Genomic DNA, 13109 nt, shown 5'->3' with positions numbered 1-13109 from the left:
AGATGGAATCACTCAGTGGCAGCAGCAGGCGCAGGACCAGGCAGGAGTTTGTCCTTTTGCGCATGGATAGGGTCGCTGTGAGCCAGAACCGACTCGATGGCACCTGGCAGCCCCCCAGCACTGTGAAACTGGTGATGCTGGGGGCCGTGTGACCCTTGTTGCCTCCGTTACCTTCTTCACTCCCTCATCCCTGCCTTATTTAGCAGCTCCACATGGGAGGGAGGGAGGAGTACATGGAAACAAACCAGTAAGACCACAGGGACAGTGGTGAGTCACCTGAGCCCCCAGGCTTTCTTAGTGAAGGAGAACATTAGCACACACAGAGCTAGGTTTCTGTACCCCTCCCCCCTTTCCTTCCTGACCCCTCAGTACTGCTCATCTAATCCTCAGGGGTTGTTAGCCCTATTTAACATCTGATGGGGCTTCAAAAGTTTTGGGAAAATGGAACGGAAAGGTCATGGAACTTCCACACAAACTTTTAAACGCCCCCGACAGCTTGACTTGGGGTTAATAGATGTCCTACTGTAGGTATTTAAATCTCTCATCAGTTTCGTAGTTTTTTGTTTAAGTAAAAATCAGCATAGTCTTCTCCGTCTTGTTCAGTAGTCTTCTTGACACGGACCATTCATTCTTATGTCATCACGTTGTCCCACCATCACCATTACCTCGCTCAGACATCCCTATCACTCTTCACAGAAATTCAGTGCTCCCACCCCCTACTCAGCTTTGCTTTCTTACGTGTGCGGGATTCTAGATTATCACCAAAGTGGGGTCATCTAGTGTTTGTCCTTTTGTGACTGACTTATTTCATGAAATACAGTGGTCATTCATTTCTCTCTATGGTTGGGTGTGGGCAGACCACTTTCTGTTTATCTCCTCATCTATCGAAGGACATGTAGACACCCCCAACCCCCCCCCCCCAGCTGTTGTGACTAGCGTACATGGGTGCACACGAACACGTTAGCATTCATTTTTGGGGTGGGGGTGTAGACATGCCTCACTATTGAATTGAAGGTTTGCAGCAGGTCTGTTGGAGCCATGGTTCTAACGGCGTGTGCTCACCATGTGTCTGTGTCCCAGGGTGGTCGCTCTCACAGGATTTCAGACTTGTTCACCATGCTGTGACACATGTCCCACATGACAATCCAGTGTCAGAGAGCCCTGGTGGTACACTGTAGGATAAGCACTGGACTGCTAACCTAAAGGTTGACAGCTCAAACCGATCAGCTGCTCCATGGGAGAAAGATGAGGCTGTGTGGCCCGTGACTAAAGTCGGAAAGTCTTAGAAACCCGGTAAGGTAATGACACGGTCACTCTGAGCTGGAGTCCACTCAGCGGATACAGCGTCAGCTTTGACTTTTCCTGGGAAACCAAAACCGTCATGTGACTGACTGCTACGACATTGGCCAGACCCTTGTGTTTCCGGGGTCTGCCTGTGTGCACCGGGCCGTGGAACTGCTGTGTGCTGTGGCAGGTCTCTGTCTTGCTTTTGGGGGACCTTCAGTCTCTGTGGCCCTGCCCATGTCCCTCTCCCAGCATGCTTCATTGGTCTGCTCATTCCTGCCGCTCTTCCTCTCCTGTTGCACTGCTGATGCGTCCCTTCTCCCTCAGCCTACAGGCCAATCTCAAGGCTTCATGTGGTTATGTATGTTACCAGGAGTTTAGGGTCCTGTTTGCATTTCTTTAAGGAAGATAATAGCCCAAGCACATTCCGAGATATTTCTGTTCACGCAGCAAGCAGTGTTTCTTTGAAACGCCATTGGAGGTTTTGCTATTTTGAATCCTTGGCATTAAATTCTATTTCTGTCATTTCACCCTTCAACAAGAATCCAGACATAAGCCAGGAAAGTAATTACATTGTTCAGGGACAATGTGGAAACTGAATAGGCTGTCTAATGATCTTCTTTTCCGTTCTAGAATGTATGACAACATGTCCACAATGGTGTACATAAAGGAAGACAAGCTGGAGAAACTGACGCAGGATGAAATTATTTCTAAGACCAAACAAGTAATTCAGGGGCTGGAGGCTCTGAAGAATGAGCATAATTCCATTTTACAAAGCTTACTTGAGACACTGAAGTGTTTGAAGAAAGATGATGAAAGTAACCTGGTGGAAGAAAAATCCAACATGATTCGGAAGTCGCTGGAGATGCTGGAACTTGGCCTGAGTGAGGCGCAGGTAGAGTGAGAATGGTTTGGCCTTGAGCTGTTTGGAAACCTGGAAACATGGCGGTGTGGTTAACTAAAGGAGGGGATACCGAGTTCAACTCAGACTGGGTTGTGCTACACGAGTGAGCGCTGGACGTCACAGTCAGAATAAAGGTAGTCCCCTGGATCACTTAGCATTTGATTTGGTGGTATAAGCCACATAACCGAGCTTCTCTCTCGTGTAAGTTCTGAGGTGGGTTTTCCCTGGGGGCAAAGAGGCTGCATGGACGGTCATCCGCCTCCTATGCTTCTTCTGCACACTGGCAGGCATTTTCCATAGGTGTGACCCTGATCTAGGGTCGGGTCGGGACCAGGAAGGGCGTGCTGGCCCTGGGAGGCTCAGCTGGGAAGTCGTGGTAGACTCTTGGTCTCACGGGCAGAGTTTGGCCACATGACCACACCCAATGGAGGGGATTCAAAGTCTTGTTGGCAGAGAGCTTGGAAGAGGGGGCGCTGGGAATGCTGTCTTGGGTCTTCCATGGAGGCTGCAGCGAGCAGTGTGGGGGACCCTAGCGGGGACCCAAGGACAGGAGGTCTCTGTATGTTTAATGCGATCTTGTGTCTGTCATGCTGGAAAGATGGAAGGCTGGGAACATCAGGCTTTCTGTTTTATTTCCCCCTTGCTGAAGCGCCTGGCTCTACCAGCACTTCACTTCCTTAGTCGCCTGGGACAGGGAGGGATGGGGCAGGACAGACTAGGGCTGGGGACCCTTTCTGCTTGTGTAAAGGAGCTCCTTCTCTGCCAAGTGGCTACCACACCCTCCTATAGAGAGAACTCTGCACCCCCTCATGGGACGGGCGCTGGGGGAGCACTTGGACTTGGTCTTCCTCCTGTGAGTCAGCCGATACTCGTGCTGCAGTTGAAAGGGGGCATGAACTTCCTTTTTAAAATTTGCGGACATCAGGATTAAAAAAGAAGGAAGCAGACAGCCCACCCTGTGGAGTTTGAAGTATTGATGGTGGGAGAGTAATAAAGGGGGAATGTAACCCAAGGAGAGCAGACTGAAATAGGCAGCGTCCTTGCTCTTCGTGCTCCTGTGTTCTAGGAGCCTGTGCTGGCCTCAGATGGGTCCCGGCGGCCAGGGAGCAGGGCAGCCAAGTGGACGCCCTGGGCAGGTGCACTTTTACAAAGCTCCCTTTCCTAATCTGGGAATGTTGGAGACTCCATCTAACTCTGTACACACACGGGTGTTGGTCCGCACTGAGTTGGGAGCTAGCTTCCTGAGCAGAGCAGAGCAGCTGTGTGTTCAGCTGAGACACCTCAGGCAGCAAGGAGTGTGCTGTTCCTATGGGTGTTCACGCTCATGTGTCACCTCTAGCCGAAGGTAGGAGTAGGGCAGAATGGTACATTGAGTTCAGAGGTATGCTGGAGAAAGTAGCTGCGTGCGTGCGTGCGTGCGTGCATGTGTGCATGCGTGCGTGTGCCTCATGGACGGGAAGTCCCATTTGCTGGAGGTGGGAAGCCGGCGTTGACACGTGTCTGTGTGGCAGGTGATGATGGCGCTATCCAGTCACCTGAACGCCGTGGAGTCAGAGAAGCAGAAGCTGCGTGCCCAGGTGCGCCGTCTGTGCCAGGAGAACCAGTGGCTGCGGGACGAGTTGGCCAACACGCAGCAGAAGCTGCAGAAAAGTGAGCAGTCGGTGGCCCAGCTGGAGGAGGAGAAGAAGCATCTGGAATTCATGAACCAGTTAAAGAAGTATGACGACGATGTCTCTCCCTCCGTGAGTGGCTCTGTTATAAGGCGGGGGTGGGTGGGGGGTGTCCCCATTAGGGTTGGGGGCTGCTCTCTTTGCCTTGCCCGTTTCCTTTGTGGCTTCTAGATGGTGGTCAGAAAGTGTGAGCACTCTGACACTCGGGCACAGGGCAAGAGGCACCTCTGCCTGTTTCCTCAGGGAGGTCCTGCCCAGCTTGCCATGGACGGTTCCTCCCTGTCACCCTGCTCAGCGCTTCCTTCTCTCCTGCTAGACCCCAGAAAGCAAACTTGCTGCCATGGAGTCAATTTCAGCTCATAGCCCCCCAGTGAGAGAGTAGAACTGCTCTAGGGTTCCTAGACTGTGCCTCTTAACTACAACAGCCGCCTCATCTTTCTCCCGTGGAGCAGCTGGTGGGCTGGAACCGTGAATTTGCAATTAGAAGAAGTTCTGACTCCTAGTGATCTTGAAGGACAGGACAGAACTGCCCTGTGGGTTTCTTCACAGCAGCCGACTGTCTCATCTCTCACCTGTGGAGGGGCTGATGGGTTTGAACCACCTACCTTTCTGTTACAGCCCAGCACTTTAACCTTTGTGCTACCAGGGCACCCTTGGGTGGCTTAAAAGAACAGAAGCTTCTTGTCTGGAGACTCTGAGTCCCAATTCGGGCGTCACACAAGCCTTCCTGTCTCCCCACCTCAGGCATCCCGGCTGTTGCTTGGTTGTAAAGGGGTTCCTCCTGGCTGTCCCCCATGTGTCTGACTCAGCCTGTCTCTCTGTCCTGTGTCAGCAGAGTTTGGGATGAGGGCCCGTCCTACTTCAGGATGCAAAAGCAAACCCCATTTCCCCACACAAGTTCATACTGAGACTTCAGCATGCCGTGTCCTGCAGGTCCCTGACTGTTGGGAGCTTCAGGGTGTTCTGAGAAGTGTGCCTGACCCTACGGATCTGTCTTATAGGAGGACAGAGATTCCGACTCCAACAAAGAGCCACTGGATGACCTTTTCCCGAATGACGAGGATGACCCCGGCCAAGGCAGTGAGTGACGTGTCCGACACACATCCTCCGCATTAGAGGAGCATGTGTCCCTGGTCTTCTGTCGTATAGATGTGCTGGGTTTGTTGACACCTGTCTCTTTCCCAGATTACAGAGTTTCTGCTTTTGAGGATAGAGGCTTTCCCCAGGTTATGGACGTTCAACTTACAGACAGCTCCTACTTTCCCTTTAATGCAGGGCTTTATACTGGTTCTGTCAGGGCTGAGGAAGCGAAACAAGACCCTGAAATTTGTACAGTCACGGTCACTGGAATAGGAGAACTTGCAGGTTGAAGCCCCGGACTGGGAGACTCGAAAGGGGTAGTGAGCCTTTCAGGAGGTTGATGTGTGAGGTGGCTTTGTTAGCAGGACTATGAGGGTCCCATACACTCAGTGGTGTGGTCAACGGGCATCTTTGAAGCCCTGCTTTAATGTTCCCTAAATCCACCTTCAGCTTTCAAACAGTGGTTCCACTCCCAGCTCATTTTATAAGCTCTTCCCGCAATCCCTTCCATGTGCTCTGTGTGCCTCAGTGAAAGCACGGGGAGACTAAGCCTTTCCTTGTACCGAGGGAAGGAACTGACTGATCACAGACTCACAGACACGGTGAGGCTTGGGCCTGGTTACCAGGAGTGTGCCAGGACTGTTTTAATATACTTCTGTGGTTCTTAAAGAGGGAGCAAGGTCAAGGCCACTCTTTTTGGGTTAGTTTTTTGGTGTCCCCGCCACCTCCCTGTTTGCTTAAGGAACCCTGGGTAAAGTGTATGGGGTCCAAGGTTACTGCTTCCGACGCTTCTCTAGAACGCAGTGTGTCACTTGTCCCCACAGTCCAGCAGCAACATAGCAGCGCGGCTGCCGCAGCACAGCAGGGCGGCTACGAGATCCCCGCCAGGCTGCGGACCCTGCACAACCTCGTCATCCAGTATGCATCTCAGGGCCGCTACGAAGTCGCTGTGCCCCTTTGCAAACAGGCCCTGGAGGACCTGGAGAAGACCTCGGGCCATGACCACCCCGATGTGGCCACCATGCTGAATATACTGGCCCTGGTGTACAGGTATGCTTCCCTTCCTGGCAGGCTGGATATCACCCAGCACCGTGCTTCCCGCCTCACCAACTTGCCCCTTTAGGGACGTCTCAGGAATCTAATCCACATCTCTTCCAACAACCAGGAGCTGAATTAAAAGTGTTGCCCACGCCCAGCCTTGGAACTCCTGTGGGGCAATTCTGCTTTGTCCTAGATAGTTGGCGTGCGCTGGAACCAACTGTGACATTACCTTACAGCAGTTTACACAAACTTGGCCCATAAAACATATTTTCGGAGCCAGTGTAAACGCCTTCTCTAGCCTTCCCCACATCTCTTCAAACACACAGGGCTCAGATTCAAAGTATTTCACAAGGTTTTTGACAGGACGTTTGCCCAGTGGCCTGCCAACCCTTCTAGAAGGTCCCGATCGATGGCGTAAGTGTGGTTTCCTCCCTGCTCCTGCTTGTCCTGTCCCTCTTGTCCGGGCTCCTGTTGAACTTCACTTTTGCTGTGTCTTCTGGGGTCTGCTCTCTCTCCTTTTGGCATGCCGATTGCTCGAAGGTGAGGCCAGTGTCACGGCCCATCCCTCGTGTTTCTTGGGTATGTTCCCTTAGAAGCACCTGGCAGATCTGCTGAATTGCTAAAGGGAGGGAGTCCACGGGCTGCCCTGGGCCCTGGAAGTTGAGCCTCCGGTCAGTGCCAGCATGGGGAGTGGCCACTGGAGGAGGAGACCAGGACAAGAAACCAGCAAGGCTTGTTTGCCCACGGCCACTCCAGTTGTGTGGGTTTCAGTGACCTACTTTATTTTAGTTTGTCGATTGGGTGGTTTCAGTACAACGGTGTGTAAGTCTCTTGGACCTTAGAGAAGAACAGGACTTGATTCCTGCTCTCAAGGAAAAACCTGAGTACTGACGGCCAAGTGGGAGGCTCCAGGTCCGAGCACACCGATGCCTCGGCCTGAATGGGAGCTGGTTGTGATAGCGAGCTCATAGGCCTGGCGGAGGAGTGATGTTCTGAGATTGCCCCCTAAGTCTTTGTCTAAAGGAACTTGCAGTGTGTCTTCTTATGAGTGTGGTGTGAGAATGAAGCATACACAGGTTTTCCTGCCCCTTGAGAGGATGCAGGTGGGCGCAGCTCTGTGTGGCACATGGGCAGGTGGGGCTGGCCCAGGAACCCTCCTGGACTGTGTTCAGGCGGGCAGCAGGAGCGGGATGGCGACTGGAGCCTGGAGGCGAGGTGACCAGTTATCGGGCTTAGTGGAGTGTGGTGCTGGGAATCTCAGCAAGGACAAGGGACTGTAGGGAACCTGGGGCCAGTGATGCTGAAGCAGCCCACACGCCCTTGTGGATAAGTGACGTCTTCAAGGAATATTTAAACAGTGGTCAAATGTGAAAGCAACACCCCCCACAGAAGAACAGAGCGTCCACACAGCCCTGTGTGAAGCGAGAGCCCGCTCTGCATGGACAGGTGTGCCGTGCTCTAAGAAGATTAGAATGAGTTTTTAAAAACCTGTCTTGTGATTTTTGTGGAGATTTACAGAGCAAGTAAGTTTCCATGCAGCCATTTGATTCCATGTTCCTGATTGCAGTCCTCACAGTGTAACCTCACTCATCCCGCGTCGCCCTGTGTTTCCTGTTTCGATTCCTCCTCCTTTTCTAACTCTTCATGCCCTCTGAACTTGGTCCTTGGCCAGATGCTGCCCCCTTGATCTCGGATGGCTGACTGGACCACCCTGGCATTCCTGTTCCTCAGGTAGACTGCTTGGCTGGAAGTTGGACCCTGGGGATAAGTTCAGTTCCAGGCGTGAAAGATGAGTGGGGGCCATAGTCTTAGGGGGTCCAGCAGTCTGTCCAACCAGTAAGGCTGGCTTTTATTTATTTATTTATTTTATAATTTTGAGTTTAGTTCCACATTTTTTCCTACTCTCTCCAGGACCTTCTAATACGATCTCTTTCAGAGTGGTTGGTGCATGGGTCAAGCTAGTTCTGACTCACAGTGACTATAGGCACTCTGTAGGGTTTCTGAAGAATGGCTGCTGGGTTTGAACCGCCAACTTTGTGGTTAGCAGTTCAGTGCTTATCTGATAGTGCCACACCAGGACTCCACATCTTCACAATAGGATATGCTGAATTTCATCGCATAAACAATTTTTAACGTTCATGCCTTTACTAACAACATACAATCTAGCCAACCCTTCTTGTTATTGTTATGAAGTGCTATTGAGTGGTTTTTGACTCACAGTGACCCTGGACAGACTTCCCAAGGAGCGGCTGGTGAGTTTGAACCTCTGACCTTCTGGTCCTGCACTTACCCTATAGCACCACAGCCAACACTGGTGGTGGTTGGTTATGTGCTGCGGAGTCGGTTCCGACTCATAACGACCATGTACAGGGTTTCCGAGGTTGTAAATCTTTACGGGAGCAGAAAGCCTCATCTTTCTCCCGTGGAACAGCTGGTAGTTTTGAACTGCTGACCCTGAGGTCCACAGCCTGATTCGTCACCACTATGCTACTAATATAAAGGAGTTAAATTAAAAATACAGACTTCAAAAAATGGCACTAACCGTTCATCCCGCAGCCCTCTCTACTCAGCTGCATTTGGTAATTCGTTGTAACGCCCACGCAGAACTCAGACCCCATACTTAGAGTTGTATGGGTTTATTAGGGAAGTTCACAGGCTGTGTGTGCTTCTGGGTCAGAACCTTTCAGGGCACAGTTCTTCCAGTCAGGACAGTTCTCTGCTGGATAGCTCTTCTCTCCTGTGCCGCATGTTACAAAGCTCTTTTAGGCTTGCTCATAATTGCCCACAGGGCACAACACTCTACAGTAAAGCCGCACAGCCTGAAGGCACTCAGCTAGGACTCTAAGGATCCACAAACCCGGCTCTCCCATTGAAGTGCCTCGAGGCATCTGCCCAAGTCACCCAGCTTTCCTTACACCCAGCCCCCTGTCTTGTGCTCTTGGTTCTGCTGCCCCCTCTCTGCCACTGCTCTGGGGTCCACAAGCCATGCTACACTCCTGCTGCTGAGTCTTTGAAGGTGGGAGATTTCCTCCTCTGCTTCTGAGATGGCTGCTGGTAACCAGCAGGATGGCCCAGTCCACCAACCGTTGTTAGCCCTGTCAACAGGCACTCATAGCTGAAGCGTAATGCGTCAGCCTCTTCCCCCACTTCTCCTAACCCACACCCATCAGGAAAGTGTCGTATGGTGGGAGTCTGTACACACTGTGGCTAGGAGCGAGACCAAGGAACTCACTGTACTACTTGCATGGTTTTTGTTGTTTATCCTGTTTATTAAATACTTGTTTGTTTCATTGATGTTCGTGCAAATAAAAATCCCCATGAACAGCGGTACCCTCTGTGATGGTCTGTAGCTCACCGACCCACACGTGTGTCACGGGCCAGGTGCTGGGATTTGGTGACCTCCTTTCTGTCCTATAATTCTCTGTTATGTTTTAGCAGGAATGTCACTGGTGTCTGTGTGAAGTTTGAAAAAAAATAAATTGGTGGCTATCTGTGTTCATATTCGGAGTCCTGGTGTTGGTTGGAGGATAAACATAGGACTATTTATCATACGGTTGGCAGTTCAACCCACCAGCTGCTCCTCGGAAACCTTATACACAGAGTTTGCATAAAAATATGTACTTGTATTATACGTTTTGTTGAAAATCTTGGATTCTTTCAGGATCAGTTCCTAAAATGGGTTAAGTGGAGGATAGGGCTGAGCGCTGTTCAGAGGTGGACCTGGACCAAGTTGGCTCCTTTGTATATGATATCAGTCATCTGGTTTCCTCTGTGCCGTTCATTTCTCTGTTAGGAGTTTGGTTTCCATTTTGGGAACCACAGTTGATCTTTCTGAGCCTTTAGAGCCAAGTTGGTATCTAAGAAGCATTTATTCTTAGTCACCTGCTCAGCTTCTGTCTTGAGGGAGTGGGATAGCAGTGGCTTTCGAATTGTAGTGGCATCAGAATGTCCAGGGGGGCTTGTCTGTTGGTTACAGAGTGCTGGCACCCCCAGTTTTGGGTTCACTGGGCCTGAGGTGGAGCCCAGGAATTTTCCTTTCCCTCAGCTTCCCTGGTGAGCTGGATGCTGTTGTCCTGGGGGGAGGCTACACTTGAGAACCTTGTCTAGGAAGGGGCTAGCTTTGCTGTGGGCTAACTGGCCATCCTGGACAGCTACCTAGGAGCTTAGGGTACTTGTGTCAGTCCTCACAATACTCTTAGCTAGTCATTTGGTTTTATATTGTGGTTACTGAACTTTGAAACTGATTTTATACTTGCTGGCTTTCAATACAACTTTTTAGCAGCTTACAGTGTGTTAACAGTATAATTAGGAACATAGAGGAGGGTACTAGGCCAGAGTACAGGGGCTTCCGACACCCTGGAGGGTTTCCATCCTGTGCACATCTGCAGGCGAAGCCTCACTGGGCAGTCACCAGTCCTCAGCTGGAGATGGGGGTGTGTGCTGAGCGGGTGTCCGCCAGTCCTCAGCTGGAGAGGGGTGGGTGTGCAGAGCAGGTGTCCACCAGTTCTCAGCTGGAGAGAAGGGTGTACTTCAGTCTCAGGTGTAGCTGCTTGCTTGCAATCTCATTCATGAGTAGTTCAGTGTTTTGAAAGTCACATGGCCATCTCATGGCAGAACTGGGTCAGCTCTGTCTAATGTCCACCTCTGCGCTGTCCACCCTCGCTTCCTGTGTCACTTAACCCTCAGAACAGCGCGCCAGGTAACAACGCTTTTGTCCTGTGATTCCATCCAGGAAAGTGGGCAGGGAGGTCCAGGCCCAGAAAGCTGATGGCCTCTGGTTTCCTGGCTCCCCTTGTGGTATGCTGACAGACAAGTTTCCTCTAGCTGGCCACCTCTCATTTGGGATGATTTGTTGGTAAACAGCTGAAAGGCCAACTCTTACTTTTTAAACTGTCAAAGATGAACTTTTATGTCATTATTTGAAGTTACATTTATTAAAAGACCACTTGGTGTATGTCTTTCCATCCAGGGATCAGAATAAATATAAGGATGCAGCCAATCTACTGAATGATGCCCTGGCTATCCGCGAGAAGACATTGGGCAAAGACCACCCTGCGGTTTGTATAACCACCGTTTTCATCCTTTCATATTTTAGGTCCGTGTTTGCTTGTTACCCACCTCATTTTCATGTTAAACTAAACAGGGAAGGTATAGGAGCCCCCTGTTCATGGGGGTGGGGTGGGGGAGTGGTGCAGGTGGGCGGTCTTCACTCCCTGCCCCTGATGGTAAGCGTTCATATGGGACTGACGTTTGACACACATTTCACTCGTCTGCAACCACTGCCCCAAACAAACCGTGAATGAATCGCATGTCCTCCTGTAAATCAGTCTCTAAATACCTGATGTGGACTTCTTATGAAAATCTTGGCAGCTTGTCATGTAAATCTCTCCTTTGGTTGGCTTTCTGGCTTCCAATGAAGTTTAAAAAAAACCACTGCCCTGTTTTGAGGCTGATTTATTGAATTCTCACTCTTCTGCAATGGCGCTTCCTGTCTGCTGTCTGCATTCTAGTGAGGCGCTTTCTTGCTTTATGGGAGGTGGTGATCTCTCATCCAGTTAGGAGTCCACAGAACTGACTGGGTGTGTACGTTGGCGCCATCGTCTGGTAGACGTTGCGATTCTGAAATGCTCTCTGATTCCAACAGGTGGCAGCGACGCTTAACAACCTTGCGGTGCTCTATGGCAAGAGAGGGAAGTACAAGGAGGCTGAGCCGCTGTGCAAGAGGGCTCTGGAGATCCGAGAAAAGGTACGTGGGCACGAGGCTGTGGGGCATGGGTTCCCTGTGTGACTGGCTGTTTCTGACCACCCACCACCCCAAGCTGGACTGGTGTTCAAGTAGGCATTTGAAACTTTCCAGAAGGGGAATCCCGAGCCCAGGGTGTGAGAGACAACGCCAGTAGGATGGCGTTCCTGAGGACCAGGGGGCAGATGGTGTCCGACAGTGGGTCACGCTGTCACCCGGAAGAAAGGCAGTAAAGTTCGAAAATGTACTTGTAAATTATTTGCACAAAGCTTAAACATGAAATCATGATTTTCAGAGCTAAGAACTGACTTCCTTTTCTGCAGACAGGCTGTGCGGTTACTCTCGTGTGTCCTGTGCTGTTTGCCGCCAAGCTCTGCCTGTTTGTTGTCACTGATTCTTGCTGCTAGTTGGGGCATGGTGAGAGGTCCAGTGCTAGGTGCGCACCCGGACATTCAGTGCCAGCTCCCACACTGGGAGGATTCGGTGTCTGCAGACCTCTGTTCCTTTGTTGCAGGGGTTTGGGCTCAGGATTCTCTCAGTCAGGACTCTATTTCAGATAGCTTGGTGGTTTTGTGGGCATCAGAGCAGGTGTAGTGAGAGATTGGCACTGGATTTGGAGTCATATGCAAGAAGGGCAGAGGGAATGCAAAGGGATTTGTTATCAAATCATTCAGCTTTTGTTTTATCTTGTCTCCTGTGTGGCACTTGGGAAACAGAATGGCCGGGTTTGGTGTGGGCTGTCATGTCGCTGACTCAGACTCAGCAGTGGTTAGGGTTAGTTGGGGGCTACAATCAGGGAGGTACACATGCACCCAATGAGGGATCCCGATGTATTGCAGGTGACCCACCACATCTGCACCTTTGCTCTTTCGTTGTTTCTCTCAGCAAATTTGTTCGGAAGACTCGAACACTGGCCTGGTCAGGATTGGAGGCTGACAAATCAGTACCAAGGATAAGACTTGTTCTTGGGAATGCGGGTGACCCGGGACTTAAACGAGTCAGACTTCTTGAGGCAGAAAGGGCAGGTTTTTCATTTGGGATCCTCTGGAACTTGCCTGTTGTTTAGGTGCCACTTGGTAGTCACATTCATGTTACCTTCCTCAGCTTCAAAAGTTCGTGGGAAAATGGAATGAGACGATAATGGATTTTTGCCACAAACTTTTTGAAGCTCTGTTGTAATGTAACCCACCTTAGTTTCATGTTTGAGGAGTAGGGAATTAGCTTGAAGAAGTTTGTGGAAAAATTCCAGTCTCTTTTCCTTTCAATTTCCCGTCAACTCTTTGAGCCTCCTCCTCTGCGTGACCATGTGACCTGCCTGCTGGGAGTGTCAGTGGGTAAAGCTCTAGCAGGGTGCTCTCAGCCTGGCCCCTCCCTGGACTCCTCAGTG

The 13109-nt window shown here is 50.8% G+C and overlaps 1 protein-coding gene across 5 annotated transcripts in view; it reads left to right on the top strand.

The window, feature by feature from the left end:
• Positions 1 to 1917: 1917 nt before the first annotated feature.
• The window catches only part of KLC1 (kinesin light chain 1), a 36619-nt gene continuing 25427 nt past the window's right edge, over positions 1918 to 13109 (top strand). For 3 of the 5 annotated variants that reach the window (XM_006839499.1, XM_006839497.1, XM_006839501.1), the window contains exons 1-6: positions 1919 to 2179; positions 3700 to 3930; positions 4860 to 4938; positions 5763 to 5988; positions 10949 to 11036; positions 11624 to 11725. In XM_006839499.1, the coding sequence (XP_006839562.1) occupies positions 1919 to 2179; positions 3700 to 3930; positions 4860 to 4938; positions 5763 to 5988; positions 10949 to 11036; positions 11624 to 11725 (987 nt within the window). Of the gene's footprint in view, positions 2180 to 3699; positions 3931 to 4859; positions 4939 to 5762; positions 5989 to 10948; positions 11037 to 11623; positions 11726 to 13109 lie in introns of all 5 variants that reach the window. The other 2 variants (XM_006839498.1, XM_006839500.1) reach the window with 1 other exon arrangement.

This window comes from Chrysochloris asiatica, unplaced genomic scaffold (assembly GCF_000296735.1).
Source record: "Chrysochloris asiatica unplaced genomic scaffold, ChrAsi1.0 scaffold00025, whole genome shotgun sequence".
Classification (NCBI taxonomy): Eukaryota; Metazoa; Chordata; class Mammalia; order Afrosoricida; family Chrysochloridae; genus Chrysochloris; species Chrysochloris asiatica.
Note: the sequence above shows the minus strand (reverse complement) of the source record. Positions and strands in the feature narration are given on the sequence as shown.